The sequence below is a fragment of the Aphidius gifuensis genome, linkage group LG1 (genome assembly GCF_014905175.1).
Source record: "Aphidius gifuensis isolate YNYX2018 linkage group LG1, ASM1490517v1, whole genome shotgun sequence".
Classification (NCBI taxonomy): domain Eukaryota; kingdom Metazoa; phylum Arthropoda; class Insecta; order Hymenoptera; family Braconidae; genus Aphidius; species Aphidius gifuensis.
In genome coordinates this window covers 14,256,913-14,272,292 of record NC_057788.1, presented here as the reverse complement: position 1 = coordinate 14,272,292, position 15,380 = coordinate 14,256,913, and the positions used below count along the sequence as shown (strand labels likewise).

Sequence of the window (15,380 nt, the reverse complement as noted above, 5' to 3'; positions counted from 1 at the left end):
TTTTTTCGAGTTAAATATATGAATAAGTCAAGTTCCGTGTCGGGCTTGGTGAAACAATGGGCACCAGCTTGACACAAGGCTGTGTTACAAGGCTCGTGTGAGGGCGGGAAAAATCAAGGGGACAGTCTTGTGTCGAGCCTGGATTAACAAGGCTTGTCAAGTGACTGGAAAAACAGGCTTGACACAACCTTGAAATTTTTAATCATGTGTAAGGTTTGGAATTAACGATTGACACAGGCTTGGTACAAGCCTAAACTAACAAGTCTTGTGCAATGACTATAAATACAGGCTTGACACGAGCTTGGAATTTTTAACCTTGTGTGAGGCTTGGAATTAACGATTGACACATGCTTGTTATATACAAGCCTCGACTAACAAGTCTTGTGCAATGACTGGCAAAATTCTCTGTGCCAAGCTAGGCACATCCTAGTCCAACAAGGCTAGGAAACACAAGCTTGTAACAAGCCTGGCATGGCCGTTCACCCTTGTAGGATCCTACCTGGGTCGGCCAACTTGTACTTTAAATTTACAAAAAACTCACAAATATCATAATCTTGCGATGGCCGCGTGAGCTAATGGACAACCATATAATAAAGAGTAATTGACAATAAAAAATATAATTTTTTTTTTTTATTAAAAAAATTTTAATAGTATATTTCGTTACAAGTGCCTGTGCTCTCAACGAATTTGGAGGGGCAAGCACGAGCCTTCGCGGGCTCTCTGATTGGGCACATGTAACGAACCATATTTTATGTTACTAGGCACTGAGAAAAAAAATTGCTGTTATTGAAAAAAAATTTTCTTCATATTAGCAAATTTTTTCTTGGAACTTTTTTGTCTTAAGTTGAAAAAAAAAATGTGTGTGTTAGCAGTACGCGCGAGGGAAGTGAAACTTCTTTCGCAGTCTGTCAAGATATTTGTAACGACTTTAATAATATCAACAATCAATTAATTAGTGATGATATTATTAATATTGATAAAGTTCATAGTATAAATGATATCAATATGATATTTATAATAATAATATCAATCATATCGTTAATATTCAAAATATAAATATTGATAATATTATCAATATTATATCGTTATTGATATTGTTATTATTATTAATACCATTGGTATTATAAATTTTTGATATTATTAAAATTATTATCAATATTATCATTATTTATACAACGAATATATATAAATAATAATAATAACAATAATTTAAATAATATTATAAATTATCAACAATATTATTGATATTAATAACAATATCTATAATAATAATATCCGAAATATAAATACTATTAATTACTAATATTTATATTTGAATATCACTATTATTATTCTTATTATTATTATTATTAATATTATATCGATATTAATAATATTAATATCAATGATTTTATTATTATCGATGATATCATTGGAATTATTATTGTTATTATTATGGATACTATGAATGAATATATATATTGATAGTATTATTAATAACAATCACTTCAATAATATTATCCAGAATAATAATGACAATAATAATTTTAATAACATTATAGATTAGAAATAATATCAATATATATTAGTCATAATATAAATAATAATATTAACAATAATATTACATTTTATTATCATAATAATATTTGGAATACATGATATTACTAATATTTATACTTGAATATTAATGTCAGTATTGATCTTATCATTATCAATATTATTATTATTAACATTAATATGATTCATACCATTGATATTATTACTAATATTATATTGATATTATTATTATCGATGATATTATTGAAATTATTGTTGTTATTTTCATTTATACTATGGTTATAGATATTAATAATATTATTATAAATAATAATAATTTCAATAATATTATCAAGAATAATAATATCAATTTAATATTAGTAATAATATCAATGGTATTCATCATATTCATAATAATTATATCGATATTAAGAATAAAATAATAATTATAATAACTATATTAATAATATTAATATACTAATAATAATTTTCAATTGAGGAAATTCATTTATAATTTTTTGATTCATCATTTTTATAAACGCTGCAAACCGATCAGCTACACTATTGGCAACGCACACACACACACGCACACACATTTATTCAAAACATATCTTCTTTCTCGCTCGTAGCCACTTACTCACTCACTATTAGTTATATGTGTCAACGCTTGCTCGGTCTGAGCGTTCGCTTGCTCCGAGCGTTACATGGCCGACACACTATTTTTTTTTTCACTACCCTGCGTAAAGAAGTTTCACTTCAAAAAAAATAATTAATTTGAGGAAAAATGTCTTGTTTTGAGAAAATGTTTTTTTTTCAATTTGAGACAAATTATTTTTTTTTTTTTAAAATATAGAATTAATTTAAGAAAACTTGTGATAAACTTAAGGATATTTTGTCTTTTGATTTGAGGAAAAATTTGCAAAAAAAAAATGACATACCTCAATTTGAAAGACAAGTCATTCGATTTAAGGCAACAAGCGTTCAAGTTGAGAGAAAATTTGCTAAAATTGAATGACATATAACTCTCAATTCAAAACAATATTGATTTTTTTTATGTAAAATATTTATTAATTAAAATAACTTGAGAATTAAATTAAAGCAACAAACGATCAATTTGAGAAAAAATTTGCTAAAATGAAATGACATAACCCTCAATTTGAAAGAAGAGTCATTCAATTTAAAGCAACGAGCGATCAAGTTGAGAGAAAATTTGCTAAAATAAAATAATATATGCCTCAATTCAAAACAGTATTGATTTTTTTTATGTAAAACATTTGTTAATTAAAATCACTTGACAATTAAATCAAAGCAACAAACAATCAATTTGAGAAAAAATTTGCTAAAATAAAATGACATATACCTTAATTTGAAAGACGAGTCATTCAATTTGAAGCAGCGAGCGATCAAGTTGAGAGAAAATTTGCTAAAATAAAATCAAAATTTGCTCTATTTATATCATTATTCACTCAACTTAAATATGTTTTTTTCTCAACTTGAATGATTTTTGTCTCAACTTGAATTAATAAATAATCAAAAGTTGAAAAAATACATTTTATAATTAATGCAATTTATTTGAATAAAGATTATTTTATTTTTTTTTTTTTAGACAAATAACAAAAAAAAGTTAAGTGGTGATGTAATTTAATTTATTATAAAATACAGACTCTAATTGAAATAAGTTGAATCTATATATCTATGTAGTGAAGAAAAAAAATATATGATTGACTTTGTTAACTTATTTAAATTAGAGTATGTATTTTATAATAAATTGAATTACATCACCACTTAACTTTTTTTCGTTATTTGTCTGAAAAAAAAAACTAAAATAAACTTTATTCAAATAAATGTATTATAAGACGTCAAGTTCATTATATATTCAATAAATAATATATGTGAAAGAAGGTCATTCTTAATGAGGATGAAAATTTTCTGTCTTTCAAGTTAACGGCGATGGCTTAGGGGATGACACACTGGCGTTTGGAATATAGGTTTAGATAGGTTTTTAGGGAGATAGGTTCGAATCGCGCTCGGGACCAAAAGTTATTTTACAAAAAAAAAAAAAACTATGATACAAAAAAAAAACGGAGTGAAGTTCTCAGTGAGCGAGAAATAATAATTTTTTTTTTTTTTTTAATTAAAAAATGTATTTTTTCAACTTTTGATTATTATTAATTCAAGTTGAGACAAAAATCATTCAAGTTGAGAAAAAAACATATTTAAGTTGAGTGAATAATGATATATAAATAGAGCAAATTTTGATTTTATTTTAGCAAATTGTCTCTCAACTTGATCGCTCGCTGCTTCAAATTGAATGACTCGTCTTTCAAATTAAGGTATATGTCATTTTATTTTAGCAATTTTTTTCTCAAATTGATTGTTTGTTGCTTTGATTTAACTGTCAAGTCATTTTAATTAACAAATATTTTACATAAAAAAAATCAATACTGTTTTGAATTGAGGCATATATTATTTTATTTTAGCAAATTTTCTCTCAACTTGATCGCTCGTTGCTTTAAATTGAATGACTCTTCTTTCAAATTGAGGGTTATGTCATTTCATTTTAGCAAATTTTTTCTCAAATTGATCGTTTGTTGCTTTAATTTAATTCTCAAGTTATTTTAATTAATAAATATTTTACATAAAAAAAATCAATATTGTTTTGAATTGAGGGTTATGTCATTCAATTTTAGCAAATTTTCTCTCAACTTGAACGCTTGTTGCCTTAAATCGAATGATCTTTTCAAATTGAGGTATATGTCATTTTTTTGCAAATTTTTCAAAATCAAAAGACAAAATATCCTTAAGTTTCACAAGTTTTTTAAATTAATTCTATATTTTAAAAAAAAAACTCAAATTGAAAAAAAATATTTTCTCAAAACAAGACATTTTTTCTCGAATTAATTATTTTTTTTTTCAACTTAAGACAAAAAAGTACCAAGAAAAAATTTGCTAAACTGTAGCAATTTTTTTTCTCAGTGTTCCTACCTGGGTATTGATCATCTAAATGTTCAACTAAAATTCAAATATCTTTCTTTTAAATATGAATAATGTTTTCGTTAATTAACGATTAAAATATGTCTAAGCAATAAAAATAACAATGGCCCTAACTGGAGTATTGAAAATTTTTAATTTTCAACGGGTAATGCGGGCCACATGGCCCAACAAATGTTACCATGTCTTTTTGTCTTAACTGTCTTTCTGAATAATGATTTTTGTGTTTTTTTTAGTGTTTATTGACGCAAGTTCTGGTCCATATTGCAATGAATCACTTGAAAAAGGCTACCAAGAAGTATCAACAGTACTTTACGTAATATCAATATTAAACCGACATGATTACATACCAGGAATAACTTTAGGTAATAAAATTACTGTAAAATATTTTCAACTATTGAATGATAAAAAACAATATATATTATGAACAGAGCCGGGAAGTTCGTCTGTTATTTCAGCTTGCCGTAAATACCATGGCAACATGGTGAAATATAGTTTTAAAAAAAGACGATCTGAACCTCGTACATGGAAAAAATGGCCTCAAAAAATGGCCTTATTTTTTTTGGCCTCTTAAAAATGGCCCTTTAAAATGGCCTTATATTTTTGTAAAATGGCCTTATATTTTGGCCTCTTGTGTGCCAAAAATGGCCTTATTTTTTTGGCCTCTTAAAAATATCAAATGGCCCCAAAAGGGCCAAAACATAACCATTTTAAGCCAAAAAAAAAAATAGGCCATACAAAGACCAAATATAAGGCCATTTTATGGGCTTTTTGAGGCCAAAAAACCATTTTTGAGGCCATTTTCCATGTACGAGGTTCAGAATCGTCTTTAAACTATATTTCTGTCCATAATATTCGAACCAACCTCCAACTGAAACCCGGATAGTTCGTCTTTTATTTCAGCTTGTCATAAATACCATGGCAACATGGTGAAATATATAGTTAAAAAAAAAGACGATCTGAACCTCGTACATGGGAAAAATGGCCTCTTAAAAATGCCCTCTAAAAATGGCTTTTTATGTTTTTGGCCTAAAGAAATTCTTTCATGTTGTTGGCTTTTTAAAAAATGTCCTGATAACATTTGCCAAAAAAATGAGGACATTTCTTGAGGCCATTTTTCATGCGGCTCAGCCAGATATATTTACCATATACCATGCCATAGTACGGCAAGCTGAAATAACAGACCAACCCTCCGGCTCTGATAATTATATAAAGAATAAAAACACTACACATATACATTATACTAATAAAATTTTAGGATTGAAGATGATTGATACATGTCAAGATCCAGAGTCGGTTTACAAACATTGTTTGAAGACGACTGCCGAGTCTGATTGCACAGAAAATCAAAACCACTATTACGATCTTGGAATCCTTGCACCGGAAAATTACATACCAGTTTTACAGCCTCTATTAGAATTGAGTGATCTACCAATTAGTTATTATTTTAACAAAAACACGACAAATCCACTCATCCAGGCTGCTGTTCATTTTGTGAGAGAAAATTTCAATGAAATTGAATTACTGCTGACAGATTGTGATAGTGTACTTGAATTTTTTTTACGTAAAACAAGTGATGTAGGTGTTTGCGTTAAAAATATCAATGATTTAGGTCAATTGGATGTTGAAAGTGATGGATTGATTGTCGTAATTGGTGGTGGAGAAATTATAAGATCATGGATAAACGATAATATTATTTCCAGACATAAAAATTGGTTTCTGGTACCAATTGACGATTCAAATCTCGATGGTTTGTTTTTTTATTACTGAAAATAGTTTTTTTTTTTTAAATTCAAATAATAAACACTTTTTCTAGATATCGTACCATTTGGATCTTATGTGATTAAATCAGAATCACATGGTTTGGAATTTAAAGATTATTTAACAGCTGAATCAAAAAATAAAACTGTTCAATCGCCATATTTTCTTGGTATAGGAAAATCAATTTTTTCTATAGCTGAATTATTTTCTGAAATAAAAAAAAACAATTGTCTTATTGGTCAAATGTGTTCGTTGCCTTTTTTCGATACAAAGCTGTTGAAGAATCATACGATAAGTCAAATTATTGACGAGCTTAAGTTACCGTTTGAAACTCAAATTTCGAAATACACCGTCTCTCAACATGTCATGGGTATGATGGAAAACATATCGACTTATAGCGTCAATATTGAGACTTTCCAAGTGATTACAAACCGTTCTTGGACATCGTTAATGAATAAATGTGAAGAAATATCTTGTAGCCAGTGTTTGAATTTTGAGAAAAAAGAAATTTCTAATTCTACCCGGCCGACAACATCGAGCAATTTTGAAGTAATTGAAAATAAAACAAAAACTTTTAAAACTGGCTTTTGGTTTTTACTTGTTTTAGCACTTGTTGTGTGTGGGACGATTATTTCAATCGCTATTGGAATTTTTATCATTTATTCTTACCTAACCAATGACACTCTTGATGGAAATCCAATGCTGACGATACTCTTAATCGTCGCGTGCATCTCCCTTCTTCATTCGTCTATTTTTTTTTTCTTTGAAGATTATTATATTGGACATAATACTCTCAATTCAATAAAAATTTACACTTCAACATTGTCAAGTGGACTCGTTTTCTCGATCATGCTGACGAGGTCCTTTTTTTTGGCATCTTCCGCCGGTCGAATTTTCACCAGCCATGTCAACGGATATCTTCAGGGAATTATGCTTTTTTTTGTCGCTGGCGTTCAAATGGGAATGTCGACGATGTATTTGTTGACGAGTTCGGAGAGGTCAAATGATACTGTAAGGAGTCCACTTTTCATCGGCCTATTATGTACGTATATATGAAATCCAAAATTTAACGACAAAGAATTGAGATATGTAATATATTATTGTAAGAATTATCTACTATATATATAGTATACACGGAAAAAAATTTATAGTTTTTATTACTATGTTTTATGATTAAATTTACTATACTTATAGTAAAGTTGGACAGCGGCATAGTATAATTTCTAGAAAAGAAAGTACAGTTAAGGTTACTATACTGGTATGGTAATTAAAACTATACTGGTATAGTAAAACAAAACAAAAATTTTATACAGATTTACTATACTGGTATAGTAAATTTAACTGTACTTATAGTATCTTTTACCATACAGTATAGTAAATTTATGCTTTTTTTAAAAAAAAATTAATTAAAAAATAAAAAAATATTTTAACAAAGTAAAACATTACATATAGTTTATTGAAAAAAAAAAAATTTATATTCAATATATTTGAAATGTTTTCTATTAGTTAAATAATAATGAAGATAAAATTCAATAAATATTAATATTCAGAAAAAACAATGTTAATAATATATGGGATTCGATAAATTTTTAAATCAAATATAAAAAAATATAGTCAAGTCCCCCAAGGTGCACCCTGAGTGTTCCGTAGGATTTTTTATTTTTTTTTTTGTTGTTTGTTTTTTCATTTTGTTGTAAAATAAATGACTATTTTTTTAGTTTTGTTTTATTTTCTAGAGTTGTATTTCTGTTAAATAAAAAAATAAACGACCGAAAAATTTCAAAAAAATAACGTAAAGTCTACAGATGAAGCGTCATCGAATGAAACATTGCCGGAATCGATCTGTCAATATTTGAAATTGAGCCCTATCGAAAAATGGAAATATTAAATCTATTAAGGCCCAAAAATTGAAAATAAATATGATAATTGCTTTTGGGAAAAAAAAAAAAATAAATTTAATTTAAACCCAACAAATTCGGTTCGGCGGTTCAAAAATATCTTGCAAAAAACAAATTCTGACATTTTGTGTAATTAAAAAAAAAATAAACGACCGAAAAATTTCAAAAAAATATCGTAAAGTCTACAGATGAAGCGTCGTCGATTGAAACATTGCCGGAATCGATCCGTCAATATTTGAAATTGGGCCCTATCGAAAAATGCGGATATTAAATCTAGTAAGGCCCAAAAATTGAAAATAAATATGATAATTGCTTTTGGGAAAAAAAAAAAACATAAATTTCATTTAACATCAACTAATTCGGTTCGGCGGTTCAAAAAATATCTTGCAAAAACAAATTCTGACACTACATTTTGTTTAATAAAAAAAAAAATAAACGACCAAAAAATTTCAAAAAACTATCGTAGAGTCTACAGATGAAGCGTCGTCGATTGAATCATTGCCGGATCCGATCCGTCAATATTTTAAATTGGGCCCTGTCGAAAAATGGCACTATCACATCTGATAAGGCCCAAAAATTGAAAATAAATATGATGATTGCTTTTGGGAAAAAAAAAAAACATAAATTTCATTTAACATCAACTATTTCGGTTCAGCGGTTCAAAAAATATCTTGCAAAAACAAATTCTGACACTACATTTTGTTTAATAAAAAAAAAAATAAACGACCAAAAAATTTCAAAAAACTATCGTAGAGTCTACAGATGAAGCGTCGTCGATTGAATCATTGCCGGATCCGATCCGTCAATATTTGAAATTGGGCCCTGTCGAAAAATGGCACTATCACATCTGATAAGGCCCAAAAATTGAAAATAAATATGATGATTGCTTTTGGGAAAAAAAAAAAACATAAATATTATTCAACATCAACTAATTCGGTTCGGTGGTTCAAAAAATATCTTGCAAAAACAAATTCTGACACTACATTTTGTTTAATAAAAAAAAAAATAAACGACCAAAAAATTTCAAAAAAATATCGGAGAGTCTACACATGAAGCGTCGTCGATTGAATCATTGCCGGATCCGATCCGTCAATATTTGAAATTGGACCCTGTAGAAAAATGGCACTATCACAACTGATAAGGGCCAAAAATTGAAAATAAATACGATGATTGCTTTTGGGAAAAAAAATGGAACCTAATGGGCTTCATAGAAGCCAATTCGATTCATAACTTTTATTTTTATCGCGAAATAACAAAAAGTCACACGAAAAGTGAAAACATAAGTGTCCTACGGAACACTAAAAATATATATTTTTTATTTACTTTTTAAAATAAAAAATATTCATTAAAAAACTATACATTTTATACATGTATAACTACAGCTTAGGTATAAAGTTTTTCTGATTGTTCAATTACTTAATGCATTACAACAAAATCTCATTTAATTTCATCTCATTCAATATCAATTGATTTTTTTTACTACAATACAAATTTTATTTTCAATTTTTAATATGATATACAATGTATACCAAATAAAAACATGGTCCTTTTTCTGATGGAATAATTTAAACGGAATCATTACGAGGAAAATATATATTTATTTACGAAATTCAAAAGCACGTTGTTTAGTTTCAAATTTTTCCAGTGGTGAATAAACCAATTGTCATGAATATTGTTGATAAATTAAGAAGTTATTGCCCCCAGCACGGAAATGATTTATTTTATTTTTTGTAATTGAGTAATTCAGATATACGTCAAAAAATATATTTTAAATTTTTTTTTCCATAGAGAATTAGTTTTTGATATTTCATTAGTTAACTGATTTCAAATATTAGTAGCTTCCAGTTTTAATAATTTTTTCACTTCAATAATAATGTCAGTAATTTTGACTCGTGGTAATTCATAAAGATTATATAATTTAGAAACGAATATAAGGTTGCTTGTTTATCTAAATCTAAATAGAAAATTTTTTAATGATTCAGCACATCTTTCATCAGAGCTATCCTCTTCTAATTTATCAGTATCTATATTGATGAATTTTTTATTGAAACAGATTTTATATATGGCTATTTATATTTTCGATATGTTGATCAGTGTCATGATCACTCAGTCGATGTCTTTCAAAACTACGATGTGACCAATATATATTTTTAATTTAATTCAGCCCACTTGAACAATTTCTCCTATTTACAAAGTGTTTTTATATGAAATAATATTGTTGAATTTTTGAGACACGGAATTCTTCTTCATTGTAACTTTTCAATCAAATAATAAATTGAGATGAATTATAAATAAAACTAAGAAAATTGAAGAAAAAAAAAAAAAAACTACAAATTCGAGTAATTATTCGTTATAGTTTTTTTTTATTTTTTATTATAAATAAATTTAATTTTTATTAAATATTTTTGAATGTCTTGCCTTAAATTTATTTTTTGTTTTCTTTAAGCAACTTATTCAAATGATTTATTTGGTAAAAATTTTCTTTTTTATTAAATAAATTTATTCATATAAATAAAGAACTGTACCAGTATAATAATGATTACAATACAGTACAATAATATTTACCATACAGTATGGTAATATTTACGATACAGTATAGTAATAGTAACTGTACACTATACGTATAGTAAAGTAACTAAATTAATTTATAGTTTTTATTACTATACGGTATAGTAAATTCAACCATACTTTTGTCGCTGTCCGAATTTACTATAAGTATAGTAATAAAAACTATAAATTTTTTTCCGTGTACACAAATTTCCGCACTTGATGAAGTTATGAAATTTTTACTGGTAATGGTTTTAAATTTAGGACTTATCTTCTCTTCATTTTGAGTTTCTTAGATAGTTTAAATTACGAGGCATCTTTTAAATAAATTTCTGAATCCTTTTAAAAATTTACAATGACATTAATTAGAAAAATTTAACATGGGCACTTATGTGGAGACATGAAAACATATAGCCTTTCACATCGGTTCACAGTTGTAATTGTAAAAAAATAAAAAATACCGGAATGGAATCGTATATAGTTTTTTTGTGAATACAAGTAAAGAAAAATCATTGCAATACATTTGTAATTTTATTTTTACACATTACTATTGCTTTATTGAAAACAATTAGCAATAAAAATATGGCAACCTTGCATTGAGTTAACGTTAATAGTTTGATCGTCATCTGATAACTACCACTAACAATGTTGTCAGATTGATAGTGCTCATGTATAAGTGTGAATTTCTGGTAATTGCGTGAGTGAGAAAATCCACAGTATTGCGTGACAGTAACTGGACTAAGGGACCATTCATAAACATAATCAGGCCGTAGTTATGAAGTAGTCAATGTATAGTCACCGGAAATTTATGACGATTTTTCCTAGTCCACTTTTGTAGTTATTTGGAGTACCCGTGTAAGAATCACACGGAAAAAAATTTTTAGCTGCAGTCACGAGGCGTTTGGATAGTTAAAAAAGGATAGTTGATTTAATAATCAAGCCCGATATATTAAAAAGACAATCGGTTAGTTATTCCAGCCGACTGGATAGCTAGCGTGGCTAACCAACTCGTCAGGTTCGACATAATCTCAATGTCAACAGCTGTTGTGTTCATAACCTCTCTTTTTTGACAGATCCACCAAATTATTATTAACAATGACTAAAATAATCCATATAGTTATTAAAAATTTAGCATAAGATTTTGTATTCAAGTTGGCGTTTATTTGGTGCATCAAATTTAGTATAAAATTAATTAGATAATAATTTTAAAAATTAGTAAATGTACATTAATATATTGTTTGTACTTCGTATGTCTATATACTTATAGTTATGCATATACGCAATCCTAAATAGCTACTACAGCGATACCAGCTTGTCAGGCTTTGGATAGCTACCACAGCTATCCAAAGTGTAGCTAATGTAACGAGTAAGCACGCTGTTTTCACAAGAATAGTAACCTGTCAAATGTGGATTGCCAAAATAACAATCCTCTGCTAACTATCCAAAGGTTAGTTAGCCGTGGATAGGAGAGACAGCTATCCAGCTCGTTGCTGCAGCTAAAAATTTTTTTCCGTGCACCAAGACTCACAACACGGCCATGCATTGGCCCATCAATGGCACCCAATGATTGGTAGCCAGGCATGGGTGATTCATGGTTCATCATTGGCAAACGACTGGCCCATTCTTGTACTGCCAATTCATGGTTCTGATTCATGGCCGAGCCTTGGCTGACTCTTAGATGGCCAATGATTGCCAACCATGCATCGGCCGAGCCTTGGCTGATTCTTAAATGGCCGATAATTGGCAACAATGCATGGGCCAAGCCTGGCTGACTTTTTAATGGCCATTGCTCGGTTGCCAATCATTGGCCAATCCCTGGCTGATACATTAACGGCCATTCGTTGGTTGCCGATCATCGGCCAAGCCTTGGTAGACTTTCAATGGCCGTTGCTTGTTTGCCAATCGTTGGCCAATCTTTGGCTGATACGTTAATGGCCATTGCTTGGTTGCCATCACTGGCCAAGCTTCGGCTGACTCTCGGGTGGCCAATAGTTGGTCTTTTGTTGATTTGATTTAGGGAGGTTATGCAGCTATCACTCTTTTTTTTTTTTAAATATAATGAGAATGTTCTGAAATTTTGTACACAGTTAGATCTTTTCATTCTGAATACAACGGTATAATTATTTTCTTATGTTGATCGGTTGAATTTTTTGTAACTAAGGTGTTACCCGCGCATATCTAGAGACCTCTTGCGGATGGCATTTAGAAACATAATATCTCTATGAGTGCGAACGAGATGAAAAAAAGCAGAAAATCTTGTTTGTCACTTCCACTTAAGGTTGATTAAGGTCCCATCGCCGTACCAATATTTATGCCACGAAGGGCCCGTATATTAATAACGCTATTTTTTATTCCCGTGTCCTGAAATTTTTGTGGCGCCACTGATGAAAAAACCAAGTTCTTTAGTAGTATGTGTGTGCGCGGCACTGAAATATAATAAAACTGGAAGCCGAACTTAGCGTCGCCGAGAGAGAGATTCAATGGATAGGCTTTTGTCCTTGTCAGTACAGTCACGTCAACTAAAGTTGGTTGAGACTGTACTGAAATATAATGTAACTTTTATATCGTTCAGTACTAGTTTGTTTTGACGTTGACTGTACAAGATTCAATGTGCGCATGCGTGAGTGAGAGGGAAAGTCTTGAAAAAAATCACACATATACTATAGAAACCGAATTTTATTAATTGCGCGAAAAATTTTCATATGTTGATCGGTCAATTAATGAGTAATTAATTATAAACTTTACAAAAATTAGATGTGGCAACGTATGGCATGTTCAAACACACACACATACCCGCAGTCCCATATATTGTATACGGGGCGCAGGCGCTTTTCACTTTATTTTTTTACAGTGTAGCCGGATTTCAGTTTTGTCTGCGACGTCAGAAGCACCCCGCAACATCCGCAATGAATTTGTGCAAAACCTCCTTAAGGGATTTGGACGATTTTTTTCGGAATATGAGAAAGAAATGAAATTTATACAGTAGATTTTTGAAATACTAATACATTTTATGTGATTTTTTGGTAATTGTTTGGAAGCTCGTTTTTTTTTTATTAATTTTTAAAGTTGACAACTTTTAACATTGGCTCTTATGGAAAATGCGATTTTTGTCAAAAAAAAATCCATTAAAATACCAATATCTCCAATCGACAATATGACATCATGAAAAAAAAACTATCGGGTTATAAAATGAGATAAAAGAAAACGTATAGAAAAAAAAAAAGAGATTTGGAGCATAGTTTTTTTACAATTAATAATTAAAGTATGAAAAAATGGATTTTTATGAGGAATTATTGAAAAATCACTAGAGACCTCTTGCGGACGACTTCTAGAAACACAATATTTCTATGAGTGCGAAAAAGACAAAAAACAGAGAAAAAATGTTGTCTCACTCTTCGTTTTAAAAAATCGTCCAAATCCCTTAAATTAGAAATTTATTTATAAGTTTCGTTATAGCCGCCGTGGCCGAGTGGTAATGCTTCAGGATATCACACAAGACGACCTGAGTTAAAGTCCAGGTAGAATCAAATCTCTACAGTGTTTAATGATAATTTCTTCAATTGATTATTAATAGTTTGTTTAATAAAAGCCCGATTGTTAAATAATAAATAAATACCCAGGTAGAAAAATATGTGTCGCACCCGACTTATTAAGTCGGAGAAAAGTCAGGATTTCCATCGGACCGACGTCGGATATTCTGTTAAATTCCCTTTAAGTGAAAAATTTAGAATATCGATTGCATTTTCCCAAAGAAACTAAATTGTTAATAGATAGACTATTTATGTTTGTACTTTGTTTCTAATCATTCTAATCATGAATATTTTTCAATAGATTAAGTAAATTTTTTTTGTTTTACTCGAATTAACTTTAAGATGACAGCTTGAGGTTATAGTCGAGATTTTCGGCCACATTTATGAAAAAACGGTTCTCATCCAATTACTGTATATCAAAAATACTAAGCCTGCTGTTTTACCGGCAGGCTAGCGACGAGTAGTTTTAAATATGCAACTTTAACAATCATGTTCATGTTTGGATCGGTTTGGATTAAAAACAACAAGTTTGATAAATCAAAAAATCGTCTTGAATATTGTGTTAGAATATAACTACGGATTGTTTTAACATCTGTATATTGTATTGTTCACTCAGGTATACTACTATTATGATTATTATCATTATCATGTAGGAAATAAGGTAGCTAACCGTCATATACTGCTTTTCCTTGAATATTTTTAATCATTTAATAAATGAAATACATGTAATTTTATTTGAAAAAAATAAAAATGTCCAAGGAAAAGCAGTAGCTAAAGAAAAGATGTAGCTAAGAAATTCATGTTGCCAAAGAATTATGTTTTGAGGAAATAATGTTGCTTAAAATATAATTTTCTAGGCAACTGTAATTCCTTAGCTACATCTTTTCCATAGCTACTGCTTTTTCTTGGGCATTTTTATTTAAAAAAAATAAATTTACATGTATTTTATCTATAAAATAAATGAAAATGTTATCAATATTTTTCTAGTGCGTCGATAACTTTTTTAAATATTAATGTTAATGAGTTTTTTTAACGTGAAAAGTTGCGTAATGAAATGGAGAATAAAAAAGGTAAAATGAAAAAATGTAAAAAAAGAGGGAGAAAGTAGTAGAATTTCTATTTGTTTATAAAAATTGTT

General features: G+C 28.9%; 1 protein-coding gene across 1 annotated transcript in view; it reads left to right on the top strand.

Moving 5' to 3' along the window:
- LOC122848860 overlaps positions 1-15,380 on the top strand; it is a 35,822-nt gene that overhangs the window by 4,205 nt on the left and 16,237 nt on the right. The window contains exons 2-4 of the mRNA XM_044147255.1: positions 4,743-4,871; positions 5,765-6,256; positions 6,323-7,309. Coding sequence (XP_044003190.1) covers positions 4,743-4,871; positions 5,765-6,256; positions 6,323-7,309 — 1,608 coding nt within the window. The remainder of the gene's footprint in view (positions 1-4,742; positions 4,872-5,764; positions 6,257-6,322; positions 7,310-15,380) is intronic.